Below are 15682 nucleotides of genomic sequence, written 5' to 3'. Positions count from 1 at the left end.
AAAACAGAAGAAATTAGAACATTTTTAATTAACTATAAATACTGTATGACAACATTTAACTAAATATAGTTGTCCTTACATTACACATCGCAACATGCACCAGATTTTAAAGAGCTCCGGTGGTGACGTCATGACGCAGGGCACGCTGCTGACGTGGACGTAGGGAAGTGGCCGCAGCGCTGTGTTAGCTCGTTAGCTCGCTCTTACCTTCTGCAGCCTCTGGAAGTGCTTAATAACGTGATGTGACTTTACAGCTTTAGTGCTTCTGACGCAGAACGTGGATTTGGCACAGGTCGGTATGTTACCTTTGAATGTTTTGGCTGTAGCTTTGCAACAGAAACCCACATGTTGACACGTTAGCTACCACCGGCTAATAGATAACTTTATACTTCGTACCTATACATAGACATATAGTAACTAATTTGACTACAGACAGTTGGTATGTTGGAGGAATTAACTCAATTAAATCAGCCTGTCATTAAATCATTAAACACTCCAGTGGACTAATTTCTACTAGAAAAAGTCCTCTGTGTACATGATATTATTTCCTATAATTTTTTGTGAAATCATGAAGCCTAAATGACACACACACACACACACACACACACACGGAAGGCAGGGCCTGCACATTAAAGTGTTCCATGTTGTCTGCAGTTGATCCCAGCATGTTTGCACAGTAGCAAGTGTGTTTGCTGAAAGACCAGTATGAATCCAATCCGTAAAAAGTTTCTGTAGGAAAGCTAACCAATCTTTGTTTCCACAGGTATGGTGGAGAGCAGCAGTTTTTCTTTAGAGAACAGTGCCTCACCATAACAGCAAGCATGGGGAAGAAAAGGATCTTAGATGTCTACAGAGCCCCGTTTCCTTTATATTCTGTGAAAGTGGACCCTAAAAAAGGGCTGGTGGTGACGGCAGGAGGAGGAGGTGCTTCCAAAACTGGCATCAAAAATGCTTTGGTAAGTACTGAAGAACTTCAGGGTGAGAGCAAACAAGGTGGGAGTATTAGGGGCTAAATGCAGCCTGACCCTTGCCCAGTCACTACTGGGTTAGGCTCCAGCACCCCTGACTGGACACGTGCCTCAGTTAAGGGTAAATATACATGTTAGAGGGTCAACGTAATCAGAATTGATTGAACAATAATAAAAGCTGAAGTCCTGGATGTGCTGGGGAATCACAAACATGAATAAGCTGGAGTTAGAAAGGGCGTCCAGTGTAACGCAGGACCCAAACATGTTGACGCCCTGTAAAGTCGTGTTTACTGCCTCAGGCCTGTCAGCGTGTCGTGCTTGTTGTTTCAGCTCTTCCTGGATGTGCAGCTGGTGGGAGCACACCAGTACAGCGCCAGCCTCCTCCACTCACATGACACCACCACTCGCGCCACCATGAACATGGCGGTGGCCGATGGTGTGATCGCTGCAGGACAGGATGGGACCTGCTGTGTGATGAAGACTCAGTTCTCCAAGCAGAACCAAGGAAGCAAAGCGGCTGCTAACGGTGAGAGCTGTGTCCTCTCCTCCACCAACGATGCTGCTTCTCAACCAGGAGTTTAGGAGAGGTTCAGTTGCTGAACCTTTGTTCCAGCCAGACCTCTTAGCTTATAGGTGCATCTCCAACAAATGTCCAGACCTTCATTTCCTTTTGGTGTGTGCAGCCAAGAGCGAGCAGCAGGGTGAGGTGAGGCGACGAGCTGGGAAGGGAGAGAGGAGTGGAGAAGATGGAGCGGCAGCACCGGAGGAGGGGTCTCATATGAAGGATGAGTCTGTTCACCTGTCTGTGAGCACTTTGGCTGAACTGCAGTCAGACCTGAACCCTCAAGACCCCCTTCAGAAGGTGGTCAGGTTCAGTCCTGACATGAGCCTTCTGCTGACCGGAGGCACAGACGGACATGTCCGAGTGTGGGAGGTAAACAGACCTGAGTGTGGGTGGTGTGCAGTGTGGGCCAGTTGATACTGAGATGAGGGCCGCGGTTGGTTCGGAACCCACAATTCTCATAGGCTGGGCCAGCGACCACTGAAGCCCTGCGCTCTAGAACCGCTCCAGGCCGCCATCTTGTTTGTTGTCTTATTTACGAGTACATTCATCTGAGGATGGATTTCATGACTTGTGGTTTTGGCCCTGCTGCAGTTTCCCTCCCTGAAGAAGAAGTTTGACTTCAAAGCACATGACGGCGAGATTGAAGATTTGGACATGAGTCCAGGGAATAAGGTGAAATATTCACTCTCTGCCTCCTTATCACTCTGATTACCTCAGTATTATTAATGATGGCCTGTTGTCCTGCAGCACCTGGTGACTGTTGCCCGGGGCTTTTCCTGCAGCATATGGGTTGGTAACCAGTGGGCTTTGGGTCTTAAATGGACTGAAACCAAGCCTGAAATACCCGATAAGACGTACAGATATTTGGCTTGCCGGTAAATGCAAGTTCTGAATGAGATGCGTGTTGCTCATATCCACCCTAAAACTGTCACGTCACCTGTGCGCGGTCTGTGTTTGTTTATCTCAGGTTTGGGAAGGTAGAAGATCAGAAGGACGCCCTGAGGCTGTACACAGTTCAGATCCCCCATAAACGAGACAGGAAACACCCACCTTGTTACATCACCAAGTGGGATGGGAAGAGTTTTCTGCCCATGCTGACGGCTCCTTGTGGGACTGAGGTCATCTCCACTCTGGCTGTCAGGTGAGTCAGCGACTATAAATCACACCTGTGGGCCGCTCCCATGGCCCTGTTTCACTTGTGTGTTTGGGAAAAGCCTCTGAGCTAGCTAGCTAGCTGAGGACCTTCTGTGCGTTGATCGAGAGAGCTCCCCTAATGTTCTGGAATCATCGCTCTCTTCTTCTGCTCCTCTCCCTCCATCACACGCTGAGCGGCGGTTGTCTGCCTCCAGTCTGTCAGTTTGGATCTAGAGGTCCTGTAAGACTTGTTCCTGCCCCTCCTGTCTGATAACGCTGTTGGTGTCTGTGCACAATGCCAGCCTTGTGGGTCACCTGTGCCTCTTCTGTTATTTCCACTTGGTTTTATTGATGATCTTCTCTTTCGGTCTCCATCTTCTGCCCATGGGTTTGGGCTGGAACACAGATTACTGGTAAAACGTCTGATTGTTGTCTCCACCAGTGACTCTGGAACATTCCTTGGCCTTGGAACCGTGACGGGATCTGTGGCGATCTACATCACATTCTCCCTGCAGGTAAGGAGGGTGCAGATGTGCGGAGCCTGCGTGCGACTCTAAACCTGTGTGTTTGCGTAGAGGCTGTACTACGTGAAGGAGTCCCATGGGATCGTGGTGACGGACTTGGCCTTCCTGCCCGACTCGCTCAATGGAAGAAATCTCAGAGGGGACAATGAAACGGCCATGTTGAGTGTAGCTGTGGACAGCCGATGTCAAGTACACGCCGTCCCCAACGCCAGTAAGCCCCGTGTCCTCGTCAGCGTCGTCTGAGAATCGTCCCGATGCCGAGCTGATTCAGTTCTGTGCTCCTAGGCTGGTTTCCCGTCTGGCTGGTGCTCGTCCTGTGTGGCCTCATGGTGGTGGGAGTCATCCTCCTTCTACAGCACCTCTTCCCAGGATTTTTTTAAAGCGAGTTTGTCTCAGCACAGGTCAGAGTTGACGGAGCTCAGACCAGCCCTAAAGTGAGCCTAATGTCAACGGTACCATCAGCAAGGTGGCCAGAAAGACGTGCTTTATCCTGGTTTACTGGTCACCTTATCACCTAATCGCCTGGACTTTCAACATTGTGTGAAAAATAGACAGTTGATATATTTTCAGTGCTAGCAGAGAAACTCGTCAACACCAAGAGTTTGATTAGTATTATTAATTAGCAGCAGTGTTGATGTTTATGGGTCAGAGTGGTTTGGTTAAATCTCTCATTCCTCCTGGAAACATCAAATGAATTATGAATCTTTGCCATTTTATCAGCACGTTAATGTACGTCTTTGTGTGGATATTTGACACAGTGTCCACTGGCAACATCAGAACCGCCTGTTGAGCAGAACTTTCAGCTGGACCGCTGACAGCTCGGCGTGTGTTAGACGTCTCTGGGCTCTGGACTCGGGGTTGATCCTCTGGGGCCAGCTAAGCCACCACGACCTCTCCATCTGTCCAGATGTCTGATAACTGATCTTTACTGGGGGGCTAAGGGCGATGAATCTTTCGTGGCTGAGCTCTTTTATTGACATATTTAATAAATGTAAAACATTTTAGGAATTACCGAAAGCCTGAATCGCGTTTCTCTCAATAATTGTGTTTTTTTCCTACTCAAACAAAGAACCCTGCAGGAAATGCCTCAGATATTAATGTGAATAAAAGCAGCAGCTCAGCATCTGTCAGTGGGGTGTGTGTGTGAGGGGTCTGGATGAAGCACTATGTCTTCAGAACCAACAGAAATCTTCATGCAACACAACTGAGGAGTGTTAGAGGGGAATAAAACAAACTCTCTGTTCTTCACCTCCCCAAAAGACATCACAGTCTAGCTGTCTTCCATCCACCCCGCAAACAAAGAGCAGACGTGATGTTCAGCTGAGGAACCTGGGGAACCGGCCTCAACATGAGCAGCCCTTAACAAAGAGGTTCTCTTTGGTGGCTCGAGATCATTCATCTGCATTCACTTTCAAACACTTGTGGAATCTAGCTGGGTGACGCCACATCTTTGATGTCTGAGCGTGAGGAGCCTGAAGCAGCACTGAAGCTGAAGATCAGTATGTCCCAGCAGGTGGCGCCATCGGTCTGTTAAAGGTGGAGGAGCTGAAGGGGGGCAGCCAGGCTGACCCCAGGTCAGCAGCTTGACCATCCTGCCCTCTGATTTACACATTATACTACTGCTACAACACATCATAAAGAGTTTATCTCTCTTTAACACTATACTCTCAGCAGAAAACTACAAAGAAACCAAAACATTGTCTTTTGCTCCATGATTAAATTATGTGATTAGAATGTGTTAATAGCTCTGAGATAAGTCTTCATTCTCCACCACAGCAGCTAAAAGCTCACTGAAACATCGACTGTTTGATCACTCATGCGAGTGCTTCAGGGTTTATTTAAGCCCCCGTGACCTCTAGATGACCTCCAGACAGGTGGAGGAGACCAGAACCACCTTGGCTCTTCTGACTTAAGGTCTAGTGTCATGACTGAGATCATCTCATACAGATTCTGATTGATCATATTTGGCCGGAAACCTTGAAAACAGGTCTTCATGACGATTGTGTCACCAGAATTAAGAGGAGATCCGTTTCCATAGACTTGACTTTATATTATTAGTGAAGGAGGGGATGTCATGGTGATGCTATCGTCTCCTCTGCATGGACACTCACAGCGCACCACCACTGGAACCAAAGCACCTCAGACTGGTTTGACTGCGGGTTCTATTTCGGTGAAGACGTTCCCAACACCCACTCACCTGACTGACAAACTCGCTGGGTTTGAGGAGAAAACCAGAAAACTCGCTCATGGACACATCCTGCTTCCATTCTGGTAGGAGCTGGAGTAGGAGCAGCAGTGCTCCTCCGTGCACGATGACGTCCGTTTCTGACAATCATACGATGAGACAAGGAAAATGACAGGGTGAGTGGGACAAGTGGGTTCCTCCGCCTGCCTGGAGCCGACGCCACAGAGCCCCTCTGAGGTCAGACAGCTTCAGAATCACCCCGGGAGCATTCTGGAATAACCCTGCATCACGTGGGAGCCGCAGACCAACATCAGACCAACATCAGACGCCTAAATGGGCTGCAGTGGCCAACATCTGGCCATTGGTGTGTGAATGTCACACACTATTTCTGCTGCCTCCTACAGACTAACAGACACAGTCATTTCCCACAGATGACGAACATGTGGCTTTACTACCGTACAACACACACACACACACACACAGACCTGATACGTCACATTTTTTCAGAATACCCTTGAAGACGTGAAGAGGGTTTAGATGGTTTCTATGTGCGTATGTGTGTAAACTCGACCACTTCATTCATCTTTAAAGCAGTTTAGATTTAGAGATTCAAAAGAGGACCAAACTCTTTGGCTCTTTAGTTAATAGTGCCTCTGGAATTCTGCACGTGCTTTAATCTCAATATGAAGTGGACACACAAGAGTGTTTTTGGTGTTTGGTGTTATTTACAACAGCCTCTGACAGGAAGGATAAAGATCATCTTTATTTGATCCCACAGTGGAGGAATTGCAGAGCAGCTCAAACCGGGTTATAAAACTAAGGAGATGCGTGAAATCTGAGCCCATCTACAGGGTCGAGCAGAGAGCATTACCATGAAATGTTTAAGGACGGTTGAGTCCTTGAACCTCCTGGTGCTGCTTCTTTAGGGCCTATAGATGTGACTGATGCTAGAATGACTACAGTAAAGGTGTTTTCACACGAGACCTTGAGATTTGACTGTTCAAAGGAGAAGCCATCTGAGATAGACCTGCCCTCTTCAGTCTGATGTTTGGCTTTCAAACAGTGAGGTGAAGGGTTGTTCGATTCCAGTTGAAGTTATTCTTTATAGCAGGCCTTTCCTATATGAGCTGGACAATGTGGAAGCTATTTGGAGGATCCTTGTAATTTTAGACCTGGAAAGCTTTATGTGCCACTGAGCAGCCTACAGAGGAATGAAGTGGGCCCCACCTTTCTGGATCAATCCACATTATTTTCTTTCACATTTCCATGGAAAAAATGTAGGAAATGTATTTTCCCACCACTCACACACTTTCTCTATCAAGGGAATTTCTGTTAGCTGATAGTTATTTAATGCTCTCTCTAAAGATATCCAAATGGTTACATTGAAGTCCTGATTCGACATCAGCCACAGATTCAACCGTGTGAGTCTGAAAGGAGAGCAAAGTGCAGGAGGGGATACTTTAGTTTAGCCTGAGGTCTGGACTTCCATAATCAACTGAAGCTGAAGCCTAGTGAGGCTCTGGTGGAGGCAGGAAGGTTAGAATGATTCACAGCCAACATTTGAGCTTCCACACATCTTCGAGGTTTCCCCCTGATTCATCTCTAAACGTCTAAAGCGAATCAGGGAGTGACTGAAAGAGGAGTGAACTGATCTCAGCAGGCCTCAAATGGCCAAGCTTAAGCAACAACCCTGTGAGAGCAAAGAGGAGGAGAGCTGGGCTTCAGATCATGATATGATCCCCAGCTGAAATTCTATTACATCTGATCCTCTGTCAGTGTGTTTACTGTGCAGCTCTTCTCCACAAGGATTCTTTGGAAACATGATCCACGGACACAAAATAAATAAAACTGCAACACTCGGACTTTTAAACTTAAGTGTACAGAGACAACAAAGCCACACAGCACAGGAAGCAGGTCTGGCACTGAGATCCTGGATTAAAACCTGGTTAAAGACCTCCCAGGACCTCAGACTGGGCTCAAGGTCCACCTTCCAACAAGACAACCAGCCTAAACTCAGCCAAGAACACTCAGGAGTCCTGAGAGGCCTGAAAATGCCCGTCCAACCGTCTCCAGCCAACCTGGTGGAACCAGAGAGGATCTGAGAAGAGGACGTCACACTCGATGTGCAGCAGCAGTGAGACCATAACCAGAAGGAAAATGAAGACACTGGAGCCTAACTGGTTCCAGTGGATGGAAACAATCCATTAATGTTGTCTCCACTGAAGATGAAGATAAAAAAGACTTTGGATTCTGCTACAGTGCCTCTTTAAATGTGTAATACAAACATCTATCTTGAAAAAATCACTTGAGTGTCAAGATCATATTTTAGATGCGTCCTTTATTATTTTATGGATGTTGTTTCTCTTGCAGCTTCTTTGAGCCTTTCCTGCCACATCATGGCGAAACCTTTCATCTGACCTTTGAGACTGAAGATCAAAGTTAGTTCAGACAAGAGCTAAAGCAGCTTTGATGTTTGGGCTTCATATGAATATTATTACTACCTCGATATTCTTATTATCTATTAGGAATTGGCTCTGTTTGTGTAGGTGAATGAATTGAGAAGATGTTGGAGAATCAGGACCAAGAAAACCTCAGCACTCTTCTACAACACAACCGACTGCTCAGGAGGACCTACAGGCAGATGAACGATGAGCTGCAGGCACTCGATCACATCCTTCAGCAGAAACAACAAAGGAGCGTCCCTACTGACAACAGCTGGGTGAGTTCACTGCTGCCCACCTTCTGGTTGGTTCAAGAAGAAGTCCACCTTTTTACACCTGAGGAGCTCCAGTACCTTCAAAGGTCCAACAACCTGCTGCACCAGTTAAACAGGACGTTGGCCCAGTTCCAGATGACAATGTTCAAAAAACTTGTGGATATAACAAAACCCGAGAAGAGACCTGAAAAGCAAACCCAGACTAAAGCCGAGTGGCAGACCATGAAGCGTGAACTGGAATTACAGCAGGAGAAGGAGGAGCTGCAGAATGAGCTGGATCGCCTGAACTTTGAGATGTGTGTCGCTAAAAGGACGGAACTCATCACTCAGTCGAGATACAACAGTCTGAGGGCTTGGGTCAGATTGACAAAGTGCCACAACAACAGGATGCGCCGCCTGCTAGAAAAGGTGATGGAGAACCAGGTCCTCCTGCTGCAGGTCCGGATGCTGGAGGAGGAGTTCCAGCATCGGAGGTCAGTCCTGCTGCGGGTTAACGTTGAGTTGTGCTCTCTGACATTCTTTCTCCCATCCACTCAGCAAAATTTGAGAATATGTGAGGCTCACTTTCAATTGTGAATAACCCTGATCAATGTAAGCTAGCTGTAACTATGGCGACTAAACTGATAGATAATAGTGAATATCTGGCTGATGTGAACCTATTTTTAACCCGTTTTTGACCGACAGGAAGGGGAAATGACAGGACCGAGTCAGGATGGGCCCGCAGGAGGAAGCTTCTGAAGAATCCAGCTCCTCAGCATCTCCATCTCTGGGGGGGACAGCTGGTGTGACAGTCCTGGGAAAGAGTAGAAAAGGGTGCTCATGCCAGCCTTCCTCAGCAGCGCTGACGTCTCCTCCCCCCACGCAGGAAGCACCAACTCATCAGTGGAGCCGTGGCACTGGAACAGCTCAGGGAGTGGGAGGCCTCTGTGGAACCTGTCTTCAGTGGCCTTGAAAACACACACACACACACACACAGCACAGTGGTAAAACCTCTGAGGCAGATTGGACACACACGTTGTAGTTGGTTACCTGAAACGCCGCTGAGTCCTTGTTTAGAAAGCTTGAAAGTGCAAAAACTCCAGCTACATCAGGGTGGTAGCGACACGCCAGGTGGAGGGCCATGGCTCCACCCATGGAGAACCCCCCTGTGATTAGGCGTCACAAATGAAGACAGGACAAAACTGTTATAATAAAATGCAGAAATCAAAACTACACACGTAAGAGAAGCTTATTTTCCGTGTCAAAAATCCACATTAGCCTTTATTTATGGGATCAAGCAGCTCTTATTGCTCCAGACCTCTCCCACGGCCCTGACTCTTGTGCTGTCTTCTATATCTGGGAAATCAGCACGCGACATAGTCACGATTTGTTGCAGTAAAAACCGCCAGGAAGCCCACCAAGAACCCCCGGCTCATTGGGGAGGTCTGCTCGCTGGTCTGGCCAACAAATCCATGGGCTGTTAAAGTTTAGGCACTCACTTCCTGGTTTGGAAGCTGCAAAACATCCCTATTTTGCCAGAGACCTATGACCAAGGCAGGACCACTAGAATCATCAGGGACCCTCATCACCCCTCCCTCCTTACTAGCCTTACTAGCAGGATGCTGAGCAGCCTCCTTCCACCGGCAGTGAGGAGATACGACCCCTGCTAGTCCCCTGAAACAGCCTGAACCTGAACGCACATTTACACACTCAACAAACTAGTTGGAGTTTTTGAGTTGAGTGTGCTTTTATGCACACCAGTGCAGAAGAAAATGTCCTAGAAATCAAGTCAGTCGAAATGAAGAAGCAGCCGCCACCATTTAGAGATGTCAGCAATGAGAGGGTAAGAAACTCACTTGCATCGCTGCGATAGAACGCACAAAGAACCTCACGTACGCGATGTGGATGTGAAAATGATGGTGTTTGAACGTGTTCTATGTCTACGTCCTCCAGAGTCTTCTCACCACTGCCACCCAGGCCACATGTCAGTCCTGGTCAGCATGAAGGTCAGCATGCAGACAAAGCTGCTACATCAGGGTGGTAGCGACACCCTGATGTAGCAGCAAACAGCCTCATGTCTGAACAAGCAGGAGAGCTGACAGAGCCTGTGTTTACCCAGCTCCTTTCCTATGGAACCACCATCTCGTCTAGAAGGTGATAATCTCTCCTCTAACTCCCTGGAATGATGAGCAGGTTCGCCGTGCATGAAGACAATTCCTGAGAAACTTTCCATGGAACGCCGTTGAACTTGTCAATCAGTGTGTGAGTCAGTGGAGTACATTCTGCATAAATAGCAGTCCAGAGTGACTCTGCTGAGTATTTATAGCCAACGACAAAATGTTATGATTTAATGAGGTCACATTTCTGCAGTTTCCACCGAGCATGTGTTTTTTCACTCACTTTCTGTGGAGGAGACCTACGGTAGTCCTACCCAGTAAAACTCACAACCATTCACTGGTGACAAAACACAGTGTTTCCATGTGTTGTGGTGGTTTGATTCAACGCTCGGAGACTTTCAGAGAGCTTTTCCTCCTCCCATCATATATACCGGTACTAGCAATGCAACTCTTCTGCTGAAGCAACTTTTCTGGCAATAAATGCAGAAGCACATGGCGAGATTCATTGGACTGATTTGTCTTTAGCCATTATTTTGAGTACTGTATTCCACTATTTCCATCATGTTTTATCTATGGAATTTTCTGTTGTCACTTTCCTAATTTCAGCAGGACCTGGTCTGGCTCCACACAGCAGGACCGTTTCCCTCTGATAAATATACTATTTACTGTATATTCATTGTTTGACCAGTTTGAACTCTCTCCAAGGCCAAAAGAAAAACAAGAATATAATATGTTTCTGTGTGGATTTCTGTATGTTCTACCTCTCCTCTCCTCTACCTGTCCTCCTCCCCCCTTCTCCTCTCCCTCTACTACCCCCCCCATCAGCAGGAGGGTCCCCCTACATGAGCCTGGTCCTGCTCAAGGTTTCTTCCTGTTAAAGGGGAGTTTTTCCTGCCACTGTTGCTTGTTTGGGGTCAGGCCCTGGGATTCTGGAAAGTGCCAAAATACAATTTTGATTGTAACAGATGCTCTATAAATAAAGATTGATTGATTGAATCCCACAATTAGCTGGAATTCCAAAAGACTTTGGATTGAACTTCCAAGAAGAGGATCGACCACTTGTCTGAGCCGATGTGAGATGAGACCAACTGAACAAATAAAACACACTCGGACGCCAGTCTGGCTCTTTGTGTAGCCTCTCATCAGGAGCTAGAGCACAACTAAAACGAAATAAAAATCCCTCTTTGATGGGTTCAGAATCTTTAGCAGCCTGACAGCAAGCAATAAAGGAGCTTGAATTATGATTCTTTATGCCGTCAAACGCAGTAGCATCAAATGCCGTCATCAGTGTGGAGTGAGAAACAGAATTTTCAAAGCCTAATGTGGATTTAAATTATTGGCTCTTTAATGTATCAAGATATATTTGTAATTTGCTGAGAAGGTCCTTCGACACAAACCGACACTTTGGAAGAGTTTTCCTTGGCAGAGAAACACCAAATCAAAAGAGCCAAGAAGAAAAACCAAAGTTCTGAACTGATAACCCATGAATCTGAAGATCTAAGTTTAATCATCAGCTTCACAATCAGGAGAGGAATTAGTGATGAGAAATAAAGGAAAAGCTCACATTCCAGAACAACCCAGCCTGTGACCTCCATGAAGACCAGAGACAGACCGATGGCTGGTCCATCAGGCTGCTGCTCACAGACGTGCACTAACTCAGCCAGATGTGACCACACCTGCAGGACAGGGGGCACGATGGCCAATGACCTTAAATGTGCTGCAAGACTACCTGAATACCAAACCTTGGAATTTTACAAAGTTTGTCCCTTCTTTAAAAAGCAAACAGAAAGTCCCACTAAGAGCAACGTGTCCCTGCTGCAGTATGGACACAACGTGTCCTGGACACTCACTCCACTGTGGTTCTGAATGAAGCGGGTCTATATTTAGTAACAGGAGCTGAGAAGGTGTGTGGCTGTCTGAGCAGACCCGTCCTGGTCAACACCACTGAAACAAGGAGTTGCAGCCGTTATGTCCGCAACACATGTGGACGGGGATGCATTCAATGAGAGAAAGAGACTGACCCTTTTATTTTACTGTGAGACACTTGAGGACAGGACGTCCCCACAGTCGGGCGAACGACCTCACACCTTTCTTTCTTTTTGTTGGAGCAGTGAGGAGTTTAAAGTGAGTCCCTACCAATGATGATCCTGTGTGTGGGGATGCCAGCCTTGACCTCCTCCTGAATAACAGCCCCTAAGCTGCTGCACATCGTGTCGATTGACTCCAGGTGTTCTGGACAGTCCCTTGAGATCTTGTAGCGGTCAAACCAGACGGTGGACAGAGCCCCTCTCATCGGTGTGTACGGCCTGATCCAAAACAACATGTTACAGCATGGTAGAACAGCAGCACTCCATCATTCCTCCCAAATCAGCATGTCAGCCTGTGAGACCTGCCCCCCCTCCAGAAAAAGCTTACATTTTAGAGAAGTGGACAATTTAGACCACAAACCTTACTGGAGCTGTGGGGTAAATTACTCTGATGTGGCTGAAGGCCAGGTCAGGGGTCAGGATGTCTCGAACCCAGGACCTCAGTCCCTGTCCTGTATCTCCTGGACAGGAAATAAATAAAAGAGATCAGAAACGCCACTGCGTCAAGGAGGAGTCGTAGGGTTCAACTAAATGAACAGAAGCAAGTCGGACTCTCAGCTCACCTCCAATATCACCTAAAATATAGACCATAATAGACAGCAGACACTCAGCTCACTCTTCACTAATGTACAGCAATTTCACACTTTTGTTGTCTTAAATGTATTTTGAACCGTTAATCTTTGTAGATGTCCTTTATTCCTAACTGAGGCAGTGACACTATTACCAGCTGTTATTCCACTACTGTAAAACCAACCTGATGTCAAATGATGGCCTGAAACAGGGCCAAAGTCACTTTATAACCGTGCTTGTGTGTAATAAACTGGTTTTCTTTTATTAGATTTGCTGCTATAATATGGAGGTACCAATGTTAGTACCTAGAAATAAAATGAAACAACCCAAGCTAAGATGGGAATAAGCATTATTATTATTAAGATCACCATGATTGATATTCGTCATTGTTATTGCATTTTTGAGATTATTCCGTTATTCAGTTTAAAAAACAACTTTTCTGAGATCAGAAGTCATTGATGGGTAAAAGATGGCTTAAACAAAGCGTTTCATTTTAAACAGCACTTTTAAAGGATGCCGTGTGTGTGAAGAAATGTGCGCTCCTAGAGAGAATAATGGCGTATTTTGTTCTCTTAAAGTGAGTAAAGATGTGGTTTATTTGACCGTGTTTTTAAATTCCCACAACTTGCAGCTCCGTGCTAATAAACCCGCAAAGAGCTCAGGAGAAACTAGTCTCACTAACTCACTAGTCTCACTAACTAGAGGCTTCGGCTTTTCAAATCTGATGATGACACGATAATGAAGGAATTTGCTGCAGAACCTGAGCCGTGCAGGAAGATCACCGAGGCCGAGTGTGTCCCAGCAGGACTGACCGCACAAAGCTGCAACCTCCTCACAGCGGCCATGACAGCCTACAAATATCGCGAGAACTCCACAGACGAGACTCTCGTTTGTAGCGTCATCGTTCTCGACGTGAAATAGATTTAGAAAACGTGACGTTTGTTAACACAAAATATAGTTTCTTGCACCATTAGAAAAGAGTAATAAAAAAACATTAAACTACACTGTTGTGAGTTTTTAATAAAAATATGTATCAATGAACACCGACATTTAGGGATATAAAAAAAAACACAAAAAAAACAACAACAAATTTGTTACTGACTGTTCATAGAATTTGGCCCTAAACTCCCCTGTTAAAAGGAGGTTTTCCTTCCATGGTTGTTGGTTTGGTGGTCAGGATCTGGGTTCCTCTAAAGTACCTATAAATGGTCTGCAGTGTAACAGACGCTGAATAAATAAAGCTGAATTAAGTTGAACAGGGTAAAAAGTTTCACAATGTGCCCTTATGACATTTTTACCCTCTTACCCCATTCATTTTATGTGACTGTGCTCACTATTCTTAGTATTAATCAGATAATCGTGCCTGTTTTCCAGTGCTGTAATGTGTGATGGTGTCATGGAATGTTTGCAGCCAAATTATCAGTTAAAATTTGTTTAAGAAGCTTATCTTGTTAAAGCCTTCTCTTTTTTCAACTTGGGTTCTGGTGATTTTCCTTGGGCTTGCTCTCACAGGACCACACAATTAGTGTCCCTTCCCTGAACTTGCACTAATGACGCTGATGTGGGAGGAAGAGTGTTTATACAAGGCCTGGAGCAAATCTTTTATAATTACATGTAGAAATTAGCATAGCACCGCAGCTAATACTTCACCACTGACGTTAGATGGGTCATGACCTTTTGACGGAATCGATTATTTGGGTTGTATTTATTCTCCTAAAGGACTAATGACAGCTGCCAAGTGAAGCTGGACCCTCCTCATCATCAGTAAGTTCATTCATGATTTAATGAGTGATACTGAGATGCCAACATACTCCCCCCCCCCCCACACACACACACCACCAGGGTGTTCTTGGGAGCTGTTTCATATTTTACAGTTGACGTAGCAGAAGTTTAATCCAACAGCTTTTCTCCTTATACTCATCATGAAGCTCCAGTAAATAATGATGTTTTTATCTGACACCTCCCAGCTCAGATGGAGACACAAACCTGTAAGTGCTGAGCTATGGCTGCTGTAAGTGCTCTGTGGACACTCCCTCCTCTAAAATCACTGAAGATTCCAGTTTAACCAGCAAGTTGGTCCAATCAGACTCTCAGAACTTTGGTCAGGTTTGAGTGAAACCAACATGCAGGGTCAGAAATTCCTCGTAAATCTTCCAAGAACTTTCTGCATGCATTTCGTCCTTCCAGGTCTTGAGTGCAGGAATCGCATTGCTCTTTTAACGAGAGTTATTCATCCTGCAGTGTTTGTCATCTGTTTTCCTTTCTGCTGTTGGATCAGCAGTACCTGTCTTCAGCGGATCACCGCTGACTTCATTATCCTGCCTCCGCTGCAGTCTGGGCGGACTGCTTTTTCTGGCTGGACATCAAAGCCGCCCTCCTGCAGCTTCACAGTGGAGAATGACATAAATCAACAAACATGAAAGGGCTCTTTTCTGGAATAATAAACTAAAGTACTCAGGCTGAACTTTTTAAACAGCAGATAATTGACAGATAGTGACAACAGTGTTGAGGTCAAATTTTATGCTCAGCGGCCTGTGGCATTTACTTTTACCCCCCGCTCCTTCAAGCACTCTTCCTCTTTTCTACAATCTTTCATCACTGGTAAATGTAGCGTGGCGACAGAATGTTGGATCTGTAGGAACGCGGTCTCGAGGCCAGCGAATCTTTCTGGCACTTTTACCATATTCAGAGGATTTTCTTTAACATCTAGACACACTCAGGCCCATAACTGAGGAAATGAGGACCGCGTATGTCACGGTTCCACAGATACAGATACAGCAGCGCGGGATATTTAGAGAATACAGTCAAAACACTGCAGATCATCTCATACAGGAGGG

At 46.1% G+C, this 15682-nt stretch overlaps 2 protein-coding genes across 2 annotated transcripts; one reads left to right on the top strand and one right to left on the bottom strand.

Moving 5' to 3' along the window:
• The first annotated feature begins 137 nt into the window (after positions 1-137).
• Positions 138-4208, top strand: preb (prolactin regulatory element binding). Its single transcript, XM_057045214.1, has 10 exons — positions 138-292; positions 764-956; positions 1299-1494; positions 1652-1902; positions 2125-2205; positions 2281-2408; positions 2501-2674; positions 3110-3182; positions 3243-3402; positions 3477-4208. The coding sequence occupies exons 2-10, from the start codon at positions 822-824 to the stop codon at positions 3569-3571; spliced, it is 1293 nt and encodes a 430-aa protein (XP_056901194.1). The 5' UTR covers positions 138-292; positions 764-821; the 3' UTR covers positions 3572-4208.
• Positions 4209-6114: 1906 nt separating this feature from the next.
• On the bottom strand, positions 6115-13740 carry lyplal1 (lysophospholipase like 1). The gene is made up of 5 exons (XM_057045215.1): positions 13606-13740; positions 12637-12736; positions 12325-12494; positions 9122-9237; positions 6115-9039 (listed from the first exon to the last, which is right to left on the bottom strand). Exons 1-5 carry the CDS (start codon positions 13688-13690, stop codon positions 8800-8802), a joined length of 711 nt encoding a protein of 236 aa, XP_056901195.1. The 5' UTR covers positions 13691-13740; the 3' UTR covers positions 6115-8799.
• Between the last annotated feature and the right edge of the window lie 1942 nt (positions 13741-15682).

This window comes from Takifugu flavidus, chromosome 10 (assembly GCF_003711565.1).
Source record: "Takifugu flavidus isolate HTHZ2018 chromosome 10, ASM371156v2, whole genome shotgun sequence".
Taxonomy (NCBI): Eukaryota; Metazoa; Chordata; class Actinopteri; order Tetraodontiformes; family Tetraodontidae; genus Takifugu; species Takifugu flavidus.
Note: the sequence above shows the minus strand (reverse complement) of the source record. Positions and strands in the feature narration are given on the sequence as shown.